Below are 15,000 nucleotides of genomic sequence, written 5' to 3' on the forward strand. Positions count from 1 at the left end.
TTTCAGTTCTCTGATGAACACTGGGAGCATATTCTCATCCATATGTTGTGGGAAGGCCCCAAATTATTTGTTTATTGGACTAAAATATTTAAAACTTTAAAAGATGCATTCGGCATAGATCTGGATACAAATCCACTTTTGGCCATTTTTGGGTTTGCAGTAGATGCCAACCTTTCAGTAATGGTCCAAAAGGCTTTAGCTTTTACTACTTTAATAGCGAGACGTCTCATTCTTTTAAAGTGGAAACATGTCACTCCACCATCTTTTGATGCATGGATAAAAGAAGTGTTTACTTGTATTAAATTGGAAAAGATTAGACTATCACTTACTGGTTCTTTAAAGACCTTTGACAAGTTGTGGCGCCCCTTTTTAGATTATCTACTAGTAAACTCTCTTGATTCTGAAACTGAGCAATAACATAGGAATAAAAACATATTTATTATTTATTTTCATCTTATTTACTTATTTATTTATTTATTTATTTAATAATTTTTTTTATTTTTTTATTATTATTTTTTTATCATTATGGTTAATTATTAATTTTATTTATCATTATTATTATTTTATTTTTATGTTTTGCTTTGCTTTTTTTCTTAATGAGAAGTCAGAGGCTGTTGAGGGAGGGAAATGTTCAACTGGGGTTGGGGTAGGGTAAACACTAACATGGATGGATAATTATAAAATGACTGTTATGGCTGATATTCCATGTAAAAACCTAATAAAAGAAATTTGAAATAAAAAAAAAATACATAATTTTTTTCCCACATTATTAATTAGTATTTATCAGACTTGACATTTCAATGCACTAATTGAGGGTTCATACATATTTTTACTACAAAACTTTAATGACTTTTCCAGGACTTTCAAGTTAATTTGGTTCCACTTTTTATTAAGTGCCCTTAACTACTATGTACTTACATCAAAAAAATAAATACAATGTACTTACTGTGTTTATAATGTATTTGAGAACACTTGTGGTGCTTTTGAGTTGGGATAGAGGTTGGATTATGGACAGGTTTGGTGGTATGGGTAGGTTTAAGGGTGGGGTAAGGTGTAAGGGATGTTCAACAGTGTATTTACAAATGTAGTTACAAAAGTTAATTGCAGATGTAATTACATACATGTATTTAATCAAGCATAAGTACACAGTAAATGCATGTATTTACACAATAAGTACATTGTAACAAACTATTAATTCCTGTGTAAATACATATTAGTTAAGGCCACCTAATATAAAGTGGGACCGTTATTTTTTATGATCTAATGTTTCATAATGTCTACATATACGTGGTAAATCATAAGAAAAACAATGATTGTTAAATTTATATAATATTTATATGATAAAACGCGCAACAATCTCTGTTTTTAACTTATTTTTATATTTATGTTCAATAGCTGACGCCTACACAGCACTAATGATGTGACACCATGTTTTTGCCAAAAAAACATTTCTTTTTTTAAATAAAAATGCAACACATTGCGAATTGACGTCAATATTTGTCAGATTCTTCTGGTTACAGTAAAGTGACTTTAGATACTTTAAATTATGTTAAAAACCATTTTAAAAAATTAATAAAAGTAAAAAAGTTAATAAAAATAATTATTAGTTAAAATAACAGATTTTCAATTGAATTGTGCAATAAACAAATAAAAAAATATATTTATTTTCACATTTTATTGTGATAAATTACTTTTATTTATAATAATACAGGCATAATTATTATTATATAGATACAATTTTGAGCTATATTTTTTCAGATAAAATGCAACAAATATCTACAGTTAATAGCTACCTAATTTATGATTATAGTGACTAAAAATAAGTAAATTAAAATGAATAAACAAAACTTAAGGACATAACTTTTTCAATTGATAAGTTTATTAATTCATTCATTTTCCTTCGGCTTAGTCCCTTTATTCATGAGGGGTCACCACAGCGGAATGAACCGCCAACTTATCCAGCAATTGTTTTACACAGCGGATGCCCTTCCAGCTGCAACCCATCACTAGGAAACATCCATACAAACTCATTCACACATACACGACTGCCAATTTAGTTCATCCAATTAGCCAAGTGTTTGGAAACCTAAGCACCCAGAGGAAACCCACGCCAGCGCGGGGAGAACATGCAAACTCCACACAGAAATGCTAACTGGCCCAGCCAGGACTCGAAGAAGTGACCTTCTTGCCATGAGGCAACAGTGCTAACCACTGAGACCCCACGTTGCCCATAAATAAATTCAATAAATGAAAATTGATAAAATATCAAATAAAATAAGTGTCAACGCTTTATCATTAAAATAAGGAAACAGTATAAATGTCAATACTGATGGCTTTCACATTACCGTTAAATTAATATATAATAATTAACTAAATAAATTAGCTTATAAACGATTAAAAAAAACTGCTTGTTATGGGCAAAACTGTATTAATGCTCTTAAATAAATACAAAAATTAATAAATAAATAACATTACAGCACAATTTGTAGTTGACACTGGTAATAATGTTACTGATAATGTACCAGAAATCCACGAATTAATAAATTAAATGAAATAATTGAATGTCAAGTGATGCTCATTTAGGTTTGTGAGATATCCAAAACTTCAATAAGTCAAAAATATCAACAACACTAAGATCAGTTCCATTATCTGAACGATACTTTACTTGTTTTTCTAATTCATACATCTGATTCCTCCACAAAATAAAAACAAACCAGATGCCAAGATTGATTTCTGGTGAATTCACAAAATCTGTGCCATTCAGCCCAAAACCCCCAGAGTAAGAGCTGCTGTTTGTGACACCAGCACTGCATGTCCTGAGAAAATGGGTCAGAAACACGTCCTCGTGTTCCCGACAAGACTGTGATTCCAGAGTCCTGACAGACACTGATCCGTCTCTAGCAGACAGAGCTCACTCACGCCACAGGCAAACACATACACACGGAGAGAGAGAGAATGAGAGAAGCTCCTTCATCTGTCTCTCCTCGTCTTTAAACAGTGATGCAGAAACAGTGAAGGGAAGTTTGTTTTCAAGAAAATGTCCTGCACAACTTCCCTTTTTTTGGTTTGCTTTTACTATTCCTCAAATTCCTCCCACTTCAAGCCGATACTGCAGTATTCAGTATTGTATTGTCAACATTTCTCATGTTTATTATCTCCTTAAAGTACACATGCAATCAAAACTAACCATATTGATTGCGTTAGCTCACATTGCTAGTTTTGTGCTGAACAATTAATCTGTGCATGTCATTAAGAAAACAACAAATGTTTGCCCTTCTAATCTTTAGTTGAAATCTGAAAATGCACTTCCTGTTTGTGTTCAGTTAAATTCTCAGATTAGGGCTGCGTCCGAAACCGCATACTTCCATACTATATAGTACGCCAAAATCAGTATGCGAGCCGAGTAGTATGTCCGAATACATAGAATTCGAAAATCAGTATGCGAGAAGTACCTGGATGGCCCACTACTTCCGGCGAGATTCCGGAGTGCGCATCTCATGCATGCTGCGCTATCCCATGATGCCCCGCGAGCGAATTTATGAATGGGAGTGAAGCGACGCAAATTACGCAGGTAGGTCGCGTGACCATGACAAAATGGCGGATGTAGTACTTCCGAATTCCATTCATACTTTCACATTCATACTGTATAAAACGTACTTTTCTAACGGCCGAGTAGTACGTTTAAATTCAAATGCAGTACCTACTGAGTAGTAGGCGGTTTCGGACGCAGCCTAGGTGTGTCTGAGTTATTGGGCGAGGCTAACATACTTAGCCACTCCCCTCTAGCTGTCAGTTTTGACAACAAACAGAAATGGTGAGAAGGGGTCCGTTCTTCGTACGTGGATTAGCTGGATTTGGTTATTGACGATTTGACACGATCCAGGATCGTTTCGTTTTTCAAAGCTGATCTGAGAGATGTTGTCATAGCAACAATTCTGCTAGGTCAAACCTGATCGGGAGCAGGTTCAATTCATATAAACAGGATTAGATCGACTCAGTTCAAGCAAAGATAATACAAAAGTATGTTCCGAATTCTGATATTTTCTTACTGTAGTACTTATATACACTTGGGAAAATGGTAAATATTTTTAAACTATATATATATATATATATATATATATATATATATATATATATATATAAAGTTATAGTCATTAATAACATAAATAAAGTTATACACATTAATAAACTTATGCAATCTGCACCCTCGAAATGAAAGTACAAAGACTGCCACCTGGTAGTGCAAAGAGAAAACTTATTGATATGAACTTTTTAGATCGCTTTAGTACAATTTGTGTATGATAATAGAAATGCACAATATGTGACTTAAAAAAAAAAGCCATATTACATTTCAGCAGTCATAAACAGGTTTTGACAGTTAATATGACGGGGATTTGATGCTTCACAAAAGTTGCAGACGCCTTTACCAATATCAAAATGCTTTTGTAAACATCCAGTTATTCTTTAACCCGATTAAAAAAACAGTTTCTATAATAAAGAAAATATTTTCTAAATGCAGAACTAAATACATTGATTTGCATTGAAATACATGATGAATACTCTTGACACATGAAAGTGTAAACCCTGCAGCTCACAACAAATGTAGAAGGTTATTGCGTGTCATATTACACAAGCCGTTTACTGCTAATTTGATGTAATTTTGCTCACATGGATAATTGAATATTAATCAGATGATGTCATTACGCTGCTGTGCTGTCAGCCAATCGTTGCATTGCTGATCATGATTTGGAGGATCGATAGATCTGTCCTTCACAACACACGCAGCGATCTCAGATCAGTTCATCCAGACATTCTAATCTGATTCGCAAACTTCTTTGAAGAACCAAATTAGCGAGAGATCAGTTATCGAGATGAAAAGATCCAGGATCTGCCAAATCATCTTAGATCATTTAAGTGAGGTACGAAGAACGGACCCCAGGAGTCTGTTTCTCCTCAAACCCTTCTCCCCATCTTTATGAAGGAAATGCCTACTTTACTACATCCAATCAGCTCACAGTCAAAAAAAAAAAAAACAAGCCACGCCCACTGTTTCTCATTTAATATTCAGTTTCTCTAGGAACTCCATCAAGGTGGGCGTGTTAAGTAATGCGCCAAAGTTGAAAATCTTTCAACTTTATGCAAATGAAGAGCCACTTTCTTGAGCGACAGCCAATAGAAGCATTAGTAGAGCTCACTTGATTCTCTCTCAGCTCGCTCAGAGGTATTCTCTGTGTTGTTGACCTACACATGCCTGCGCTTGCAGCAGATTGCCACCCAGAGCGATAAGCAGCTACAAAGTTGCTGCTAGTGTGAATGAGGCATCGACATCATATTATCACGTCATTTTTTTTTTTACATTTAAATCTTCTATTGAGATTGCTAAAATTAAACTTTGAATGTCTTTTGTCAAATTTAATGACGATATTAATGACTTCTATTAATATATTAATGATAGATTTTTACTTTCATTTAAAAATCTGACTTTTTTTTGTAATACAGTCCTTAAATGTGGTACTAGACCGCCCACGAAGATCTGCACCTTACTTTCATTTTCACTTTCACATGGAGAGCAACGATTTTTCACGACACTGAATATGTGGTTATCAAAGACATGTTCATGTTATGCATTTGCTATTAGAAAGTTATGTTTTGCCATTTTAATAAAATAACAATGTTGGAAAGAAATGCCCACATAATTATGAAAAGTCAGGGTATTTCACAGTAGATCAGGGGTCACCAAACTTGTTCCTGGAGGTCCGGTGTCCTACAGATTTTAGCTCCAACCCTAATTAAACACACCTGAACAAGCTAATCAAGGTCTTACTTGGTATACTTGAAACATCCAGACAGGTGTGTTGAGGCAAGGTTGGAGCTTAACCCTGCAGGGACACCGGCCCTCCAGGATCAGGACTGGTGACCCCTGCAGTAGATGAACAGAAAATGGCTACGAAGATCAAGATACGGATGCTGTAAATGAACGGATATTTCTGTTTACAGGGCAAAGTAAATCAATGAAAACAAAAATTCACTTTGGAATATTGTAATGTGTTCGTTTCCGGAAGAAAAGCCAAGCAAAATGCAGCTCTTAAGAGGTCAGGGTGAGGTCAAGTAACATAAAAATAAAATGTGTTATTATTATTATTATTGTTCATTAATTTTCCTTCGGCTTAGTCCCTTATTTATCATGTGTTGCCGCAGTGGAATGAACTGTTAATTATTCCTGCATATGTTTTATGCAGCGGATGCCCTTTCAGCCACAACCCAGTACAAGGAAACACCCATACACTCAAATTCACACTCATACACTACGGACAATTTAGTTTATTCAGTTCACCTATAGCGCATGTGTTTGGCCTGTGGGGGAAACCGGAGCACCCAGAGGAAACCCACGCCAACACGAGGAGAACATGCAAACTCCAAACAGAAATCCCAACTGACCTAGCCGAGACTAGAACCAGCAACCTTTTTGCTGTGAGGCCCAAGTGCTAAAGACTGAGCCATGTGTGTTATTATTATTATTATTATTATTATTATTGTGGGAAAGTGTCTATTAATGCTTACTTGTGGAAGATCTTGGCCCGTTTGTCACTCGAAAAGTTCTCCAGCTGCAAAGACTCCTGGGTAAGGAACGCCACAGCAAGATGAAAGTAGTTATTCCACAACTGAGGGGAAAAAAAGAAAAACATTGGATTAAATTCAGTTCCTAAAATCAGTAAATATGGACTAAAGGGCCACCTTTCTCCAAGCACAAAAACTGTCTCAATAAATGTTTCATTCTTTTAATTTTTAAAAGATTTTAATAAAAACAATCCTACTGAAATATATATTTTCTGAAAAAAAAGTAGATTGTATAATGTGTACATGCAAATAAGTAAACCCCTCACAGATCTCTGTTCTAAATGAATATATTCTATAGAATGCTCTACAATATTATGTTTGTGCAAATACATTAGATTAGACAGTATGGAAGCCAAATCTGGAGCTAATCTAACAAAAAACTAACTATAACAGCCCAGAAATGACAACACCCAAATTAATATGATGAGGAAAAAATAAAAATAAAAAGTTTATGAACAGGAAAAAAAAAGAGAAACATGACACAAAATATTACATTTAGTAGGTTTTTTTTATTATTTGCATGAGTTTAAATGAATTGTCTTTCTATTCCTAAACACACTGAGTGAGCAAACTCTTATTGTAATGGATATAATGGTTTAAACAAATGCACAAAGTATGTGATTCTTTTCTTTTTTAAACATTTCCCAAATTATGTTTAACAGAGCAAGAAAATTTTCACAGTATGTCAGCTAATATTTTTTCTTCTGGAGAAAGTCTTCGGCTAGAATAAAAGCAGTTTTAAAATTTTTAATAATCATTTTAAGGTCAATATTATTAGCCTCTTTAAGCTATATACTTTTTTTATAGTCTACAGAACAAACCATCATTATAGACTAACTTGCCTAATTACTCTAACCTGCCTTGTTAACCTGGTTAATGTAACTTTAAGCTGTATAGACGCGTCTTGAAGAATATCTAGTAAAATATTATTTACTGTCATCATGGCAAAGAAAAAATAAATCAGTAATTAGAAATGTGTTATTAAAACTATTATGTTTAGAAATGTGTTGAAAAATCTTCTCTTCATTAAAGTGAAATTGGAGAAAAAAATAAACAGGGGGGGGGGCAAATAATTCTGACTTCAACCATATATGATGCACAAAAAATGCAAAGAACAACGTTTAAGCAATAAGTATATGGGCAACAGTGAAGTCACTCAGAGTGATCATTTCAAAACAATTCATTGTCTTCTAAAAGCTAAAACCTGCATATCCAGATGGATTCATGGGTGAAATAAAGCCGAGACAACAATAACCAGCAGAACCATCACCAGCACAATACTGAGAGTATAGAGACGCTTCAAAAATTCAAATCAGACACTGGGAAATTGCCGTCTATTAGCCTGTCATGAGTTGTTCTGCTGGAGAGAAATTTAATGATCGCCGCTGGAACACAAGCAGACCGGTAGTCACGAATAAGAAATCTCCTTTCATAAACAAGACTGTATGTTTCCATTACTTACAGGTAGCAATTTACTAGTCTAAATGTATTATATAGCGACTGAAGGGACAGTTCAGCTAAAGAACAAATCTAATTTATGTTCAATGAAGTCAAAGCAAACTAATAATCTCTCTAGCTCTGAACACAAATGGAGATTTAGCTCAATTAAATTACCAACAAATAGAGTTTACATAAGCAATGAAATGCAAACAACGTCATTGAAGTCAACTGTTCACATTGCAGCAAATCGACATGCATTTTGTTATAAACAAGACATCAACCCTAAGAAATGTGAGGCAGTGCAAGCTACTTCAATAAAAAAACGAATGAAAGAATGGATGAATGATTAATTTGAGTGGGGGGGGAGGTTATTGATTGATCTTATTTATAATGTATTAAATAAATAGTCAATTACATTTTTTTTTCATTCTAATAACACACATATAATCAAGGGTCGGCGACGCAGTGGCGCAGTAGGTAGTGCTGTTCTTGGCTCAGTTGGCGTTTCTGTGTGGTGTTTGCATGTTCTCCTTGCGTTTCCCCCAAAGTCCAAAGACATGCGGTACAGGTGAATTGGGTAGGCTAAATTGTCCGTAGTGTTATGATTGTGTGTGTGAATGTGTGTGTGGATGATTCCCAGAGATGGGTTGCGGCTGGAAGGGCATCTACTGCGTATAACATGCTGGATAAGTTGGCGGTTCAGAAAAGTAGATTTTTCACCATAGGTGCCCTTTAAAGTCCACCATTTAATAATTTGGCAAATAATTTGATTACTGATGTCCATGTAAACACAGTCTCTGTCCTTCTCTCCTGTGTCTGTGTGTTTGTTTTGCCTCTGTGAAAATCAGCGCATGCCCAAACCGACACTCCCATTTTTATGCAAATTTTTACAGACCTTCCCTCTTTCCCTCCAATGACACTCCCCTTTTAAACAGAGCTGGACACGCCCACTTTCCTGACTTTTTCCAAAGTAGAGGTGTGAAAACACCCTGCTGAAACAGGGGGGTTTCATGGCCCTTTAAAAGTTTGACAACCACTGGTTTTAACAATTAAAACTTTAAAAAATAAAGTCAGATAAAAAAAAAAAAAAAAGAAATTAAAAAACCTGCATTTGTCTCCCAAACATTTTTTCTTCTATTGTAATATCACCCTGCAAACTACTCTTTCAACAAATAACAATATAAGAATGATAATTATAATGATGATAATAACAGGGAGGGAAACCCCTGTTTTAATAAAGGCTTTGACTCTCAAGTAACCATTTATAGGAAAATACCTTATAATATAATATAATATATATATATATATATATATATTAGGGATGTAACGGTATCAGAATTTCACGGTACGGTAATACCTCGGTATGAATGTCACGGTACGGTATTTATTGAATCATTTACAGGAAAAAACAAAACTTATGAAAATACTCCAAAAAAGTGCCAAAAGTGTCAATGACATAAAAATTAGCCATCTATCTGTAAGCTTTGAAACAGGAACTTCAATTTTAATATTAAAAAAATATTAAACCATGTAAAAAAATAAAGTTTCAATTTAGTATTGTTGAAAACTCATCACATTCAACATTTAATCACTCACTCACTTAGATAGAGATGGGTTTAAAGGAAAATTATCATATAAATATAATCTGGTAAAAGCTGGTATCTCTGGGCATTTACAATGTCCCCTGCAACAGAAAAAACCCCTCTCATTTGGGACTGAGGTTTCTGGGACAAGAGAGATATGACTTGGCCCAGGTTGACAGCAGTGGGTAACGTTGTGCATTGTCTTTCCCCCACTTGAGAGGACAAACCATGGGTAAGATAGAGATCTCATGTCTGCATCAATCTGAACAGTGTGCTGCCAACACCGCTATTCAGTACGCGCGCGACAACACAGCTGATAAGAACTCGCGCGACAACACAGCTGATAAGAACTCGCGCGACAACACAGCTGATAAGAACTCGCGCGACAACACCGCTATTCAGTACGCGCGCGGCGACAACACCCGCTTTAGAGTTTTCCAGCTCTTTTTCATCCCCGCTTCTAGCAGCACACTCCATTTCCGCATTACTGGATCTGTAGCAACAACAGACCGCAAGGGATGATGGTCAAGCATGGGCTGATGGGAAATGTAGTTTTCGCTACCTCCCGTTCGCTTCATTCGCCTGAGCAAATTTTCTCAAAAGACCTATAGTTTTACAGAGTCATGCGACTTCGGTAATATCGAAAAAAATTACTATTGCGGTATGACGGTATTTACAATACCGTTACATCCCTAATATATATATATATATATATATATATATATATATATATATATATATATATATATATATATGTATATTGTATATCGAGATATGATATTTTGCCCATATCGCCCAGCCATACGAAGAACACACCCCAGAAGTTGTCCTTCATGTTGACAAAATGAGAAGTAGCACATATTAGCAATTGATTTGGACCAAAATCCCTTTCTATCAAGTGCATTAATTGAATTTTCAACCTCACCTGCAGCTCAAAGTTGGTTTGATCCAGGAACTTCTTGCTGAGAACAGCGGCGTATTGATTGATGGCTCGCAGGAAGACTCTGAAATAAGACAATAATGGGATTTAATTCAGCGTAAAAGAGACCACTGCCATAATATGATTATAACTAAACAAGAATTAGTTGAGTCTGAGTTGGAGATCCTGTAGAAAAGGAGTCATAAACACAGACAGTTGCACTCAGAATAATGTCATTCCAGGAAGAACATAAACTACAGATGATAAAGTTAATCACAGCTCTTTAACTCGGCACACTGAGACCACATTACAGGATATTACACACTTAAAGACACTCCGTTCAATAAAGCCCACCGCTAATGAACTATTAGAGAGAACAAGGCATCTTTAGATATTCCTCTAACTGTGTCAGTGCTGAAGATGAGAGAGGGGAAAATTAATCGATGCAAATCACTGCAAAACATCATTCTGCAATCAAATGGAGGATAAACCATTGAAAGTGGTGGATTTTAAAGAGCTGTAATGTCATTGTGAGTGCTAAAACGGTCAATTTTGCAATATAAACCTTTTCTATTAGTGACTAATAGTGTCCTAAAATTCAAAATAAGACACAATAAATGTATAGTGATTGCTTAAAATCACAGCTATGTATGTGATATTGTGATGCGTATTCTTCTAGTATAAAGTGATTCGCAATCAATTTATTCAGTCATTTTCAATAAATAATGTAAGCATCTGTAAAGCTGAAAGCATGTCAAACCAACAAACAAATGAACAAGCAAACAAACAAATATCTTTTAAAGAACATGCAAAAAAGTTGAGTAAAATGCATTAAGAAACTGGCCTTATATAAATGGCATTAATTATTAATATTAATATTATAATAAGCACTATACTACTACAACAGTATTTGCAAAGCAATAAAATGAAAATGCTACAAGTTAAATGTACATTTATTTCAGGTTATAAAAAAAATAATAAATAAATAAACAAATAAATGAATAAATGAATTATTTGATTAATTAAGCACATGCATAAGTTGAGTAAAATATTAAGAATTTAAATAAACTACATTATTTTTAATATTATAATAAGGTTAATTAATTAATAAATGCCAATAAATAAATACTTTTTGAAGAACATGAATAAGAAGCTGAGGAAAATGCATTAAGAAACTGGAGTTCAATAAATTACATCAACAAATAACAACAACAACAACAATAATAATAATAATAATAATAATAATAATAATTATTATTATTATTATTATTATTATAAAACAAGTACTATAATATGAAAATAATATTTAGAAAATAATATAATTAAATAGCTTTAAGTAAAATGCATATTTTTTCAGTTTATATAAATAAATAAATATATTAATATATTAATTAATTAATTAATTAATTAAAAGAACATGCATACGTTGAGGGAAATACATTATCTAAAGTTATTAATAAAATTAATAATATAATAAGATTAAAGATAGCAAATGTTGTCATTTAATTAATGTTTATAAATAAAACAAGAAATAATAACAAACAATAAATAAATAAATAAATAAATAAATAAAAAAAAAAAAAAATAAATAAATAAATAAATAGCAAGTATACAATATTACAGTAATATTTACAAAGGAATATAAGTAAATTGCTAAGAGTAAAATATATTTTTATTTTCGGTTATAGAAAATAAATAAATAAATACATTTTAAACAACATGCATAGGTTGAGGAAAATGCATTAATCAAAGTTACATAAATTAACAATATTATAATAAGAATACACACAGTGAATTAGCAAATGCTGTCATTTAATTGATGTCAATTAATAAAATAACAACAACAGCAACAACAACCATACATTAAAAAATACAAAAAAATACACTAGGAAACTTAAATGAAATTCATTAATAAATTATATTATCCATTATAATAGGGTTAAAATAGGATTAAAAATAGCAAATGAGCAAATATGTCATTTAAATATTAAATAGCAATTAAATATAAATAAAATAAATTAATATAATAGGCAATAAGTAAACCACTAGGCCTCATAAACACAAGCCCAGGATTATGTATTAAGAAACGAAACAGTGTTTATATAATGAAGCACTTCAGTTTTCACAAAGATGGTAAATCTAACGTCCAACATTATCATGTAACGACACTTGAGAAAAACCCATATCAAGTGTTAAAGTCACCATCTGAGGAAGATCAGACATTTGTGATTTATTAATATCCAGCATATGGCTGTCTGTGTTTGACAAGTCATTATCGCCTCTGGATTTCAGCAGTATGTCCAGCTGTGTAAACGCATCTGAAGTCTCATTAATGGAGCTTTAATCTGGAGCCGAGCTGAATGACTTGCTGATAAACACCGCGAGTTTGTTCTGCTTTCATTGTAGAGACTCATTCAATCTGCTTATAATGAGCTGGAGACATCAGTAAAAGTCACTGATGACAAATCCTAATCACAGTTCTGCTGCAATATGTTGCCTTAAAGTAATTTAAAGTGCTTTACATAAACAGGGATAAAACAGACAAGTATAAGAAAATAAAAACAAAGAATAAAATGATTCAAAACAGATTAAAATGTGTTAAAACAGGTTTTAAAGGAATGAAAAAGAAAAGAAAGACATAATAGTGTAATCTGTCGGCTACTGAGAATGCGTGAGTGATTTCAAGAAATATCGCACCTCTCTGCAGTAAACCGCAGTAAAGCAGAACATGGTCTAAAAACACAGCCCGCTGGCCGGATCACTATATATATATATATATATATATATATATATATATATATATATATATATATATATATATATATATATATATATATATATATATATATATATATATATATTTATATATATATATATTTATATATATATATACACACACACAACAATTCTGTATGGATCTTGAATCTGATTGGCTGATAGCCGTGAAATATTTAAGTAATATCAGCATCCGTACAGCCTTTTTACCCTTTGTGTATTACTCCGCCCACAACAAGCCAGCAACAAGACACTACAGTTTGACAAATATTACTGCTGTTACACAACAAAATATACTTTTGAGGCTTTTTTTGTCAAGAATGTAGCTGTTTAAATTGCAACTATGAAGTTTGTTCGCAAGAATAGTGCCTATTTTAAATATTTACAATTTCTGAGAGACAGCTCGTCTGCCACAGTTGACATTTTCTAGCCACAAGTTGGCGACAGAACTGCATAATAAGCCTTTACGCTTAGAAGATATAACAGTCTGGAGTATCCTGTATGTATATCAGACCAGTCTCCTACAAACATCCCGTTTTTATTTCTCCCTTAAAAAAGTCCCGTAATTTCACCCACCCCTCTTTGGTACAGTACCCGATTGAAGCGGCCACCCAAAACTCGCTGCATCCTGTTCTAAACCTCACCCCCGAACACCCCCTCCCCTCCGGTGTCCTGGGTTTTCAGAGAAATGTTGGCAGGTTAGATGATCTCTCTTTATGTATGTTGTAGCGCTGTATTTATACCGATTTGCTTGCAAATCAGAAATGTGTGTTGTGTTGGCAAATTGAAATAAGCAAAGTCTGCATGTGTAGCATTTTTCCTCATCGCAAACACAACAGCAGTCTGGTAACGTTAGTGGATTCGTCGTTATTTTCGGGGTTAATTATTGTGAAATCCCGATTGCAAGAGAGAAATACTGTAGACTGCAACACTGTAAGAAGAGATCTCTGTAAATGGATGGCATATCATGTCACGTTCAGCCTTATAATCTTAAAGTGTGAGCAAATATCAACAGTTTTGTCATCACTTTAGACAGAGTCATTCAAACACTAGCTCTAAAGTGAAGTTGGTGAATTAGTAACGGCTTTTGCTGTTTTGAAGTCAGATGCAGATGTGAATGAATGGCGGAAAAAAGTAGTTCCTAATAAAAGGGGGTTTTTAGACTCTCCTTGTTTGAGTGTAAACTCTGAGCTGCTGCTGCGCTGATGGTCGTGGGGAGTGGAGAACATGAGTCTGATTCCAGCGACGCTCCAGGGACAGACGAGTCTTCATTGAGGCCATCTTCCAGCATAAACCACGGCGAATGAAGTTCTGCACAAGACTTTTGGCCAGCGGAGAAATTAAAATGGTCGTGCCCAACTGAGTCTGGTTCTCTCAAGGTTTTTTTTCTTCACTCCCATCAGGTGAAGTTTTTTTCCCTCTCCGCTGTCGACACTGCCTCGCATGGTTCAGGATTGGTAGAGCTACGCATCGATGAATTTGCTCTTCAGTGTTTGAACTCTCAGTAATGATTAAATCACACTGAACTGAGCTAAACTGAACTGAACTGAACTTAAACACTAAAACCTGAACCACACTGTTCCAGTTACTGAACCACACTGTTCCAGTTACTATGACCATTTATGTGAAGCTGCTTTGACACAATCTACATTGTAAAAGCGCTAT

General features: G+C 34.0%; 1 protein-coding gene across 3 annotated transcripts in view; it reads right to left on the reverse strand.

Annotated features, from left to right (window-relative positions):
- The window catches only part of dock1 (dedicator of cytokinesis 1), a 525,870-nt gene that overhangs the window by 172,880 nt on the left and 337,990 nt on the right, over window positions 1–15,000 (reverse strand). For all 3 annotated transcript variants that reach the window (XR_012387688.1, XM_073917871.1, NM_001110011.1), the window contains 2 exon segments: window positions 10,567–10,645; window positions 6,562–6,662 (listed from right to left, as the gene is read on the reverse strand). Coding sequence is in view for 2 of the 3 variants with exons in the window: in XM_073917871.1 (XP_073773972.1) it covers window positions 6,562–6,662; window positions 10,567–10,645 (180 nt within the window). In the remaining variant the exon portion in view is untranslated.

Source organism: Danio rerio, chromosome 12, assembly GCF_049306965.1.
Source record: "Danio rerio strain Tuebingen ecotype United States chromosome 12, GRCz12tu, whole genome shotgun sequence".
NCBI lineage: Eukaryota > Metazoa > Chordata > Actinopteri > Cypriniformes > Danionidae > Danio > Danio rerio.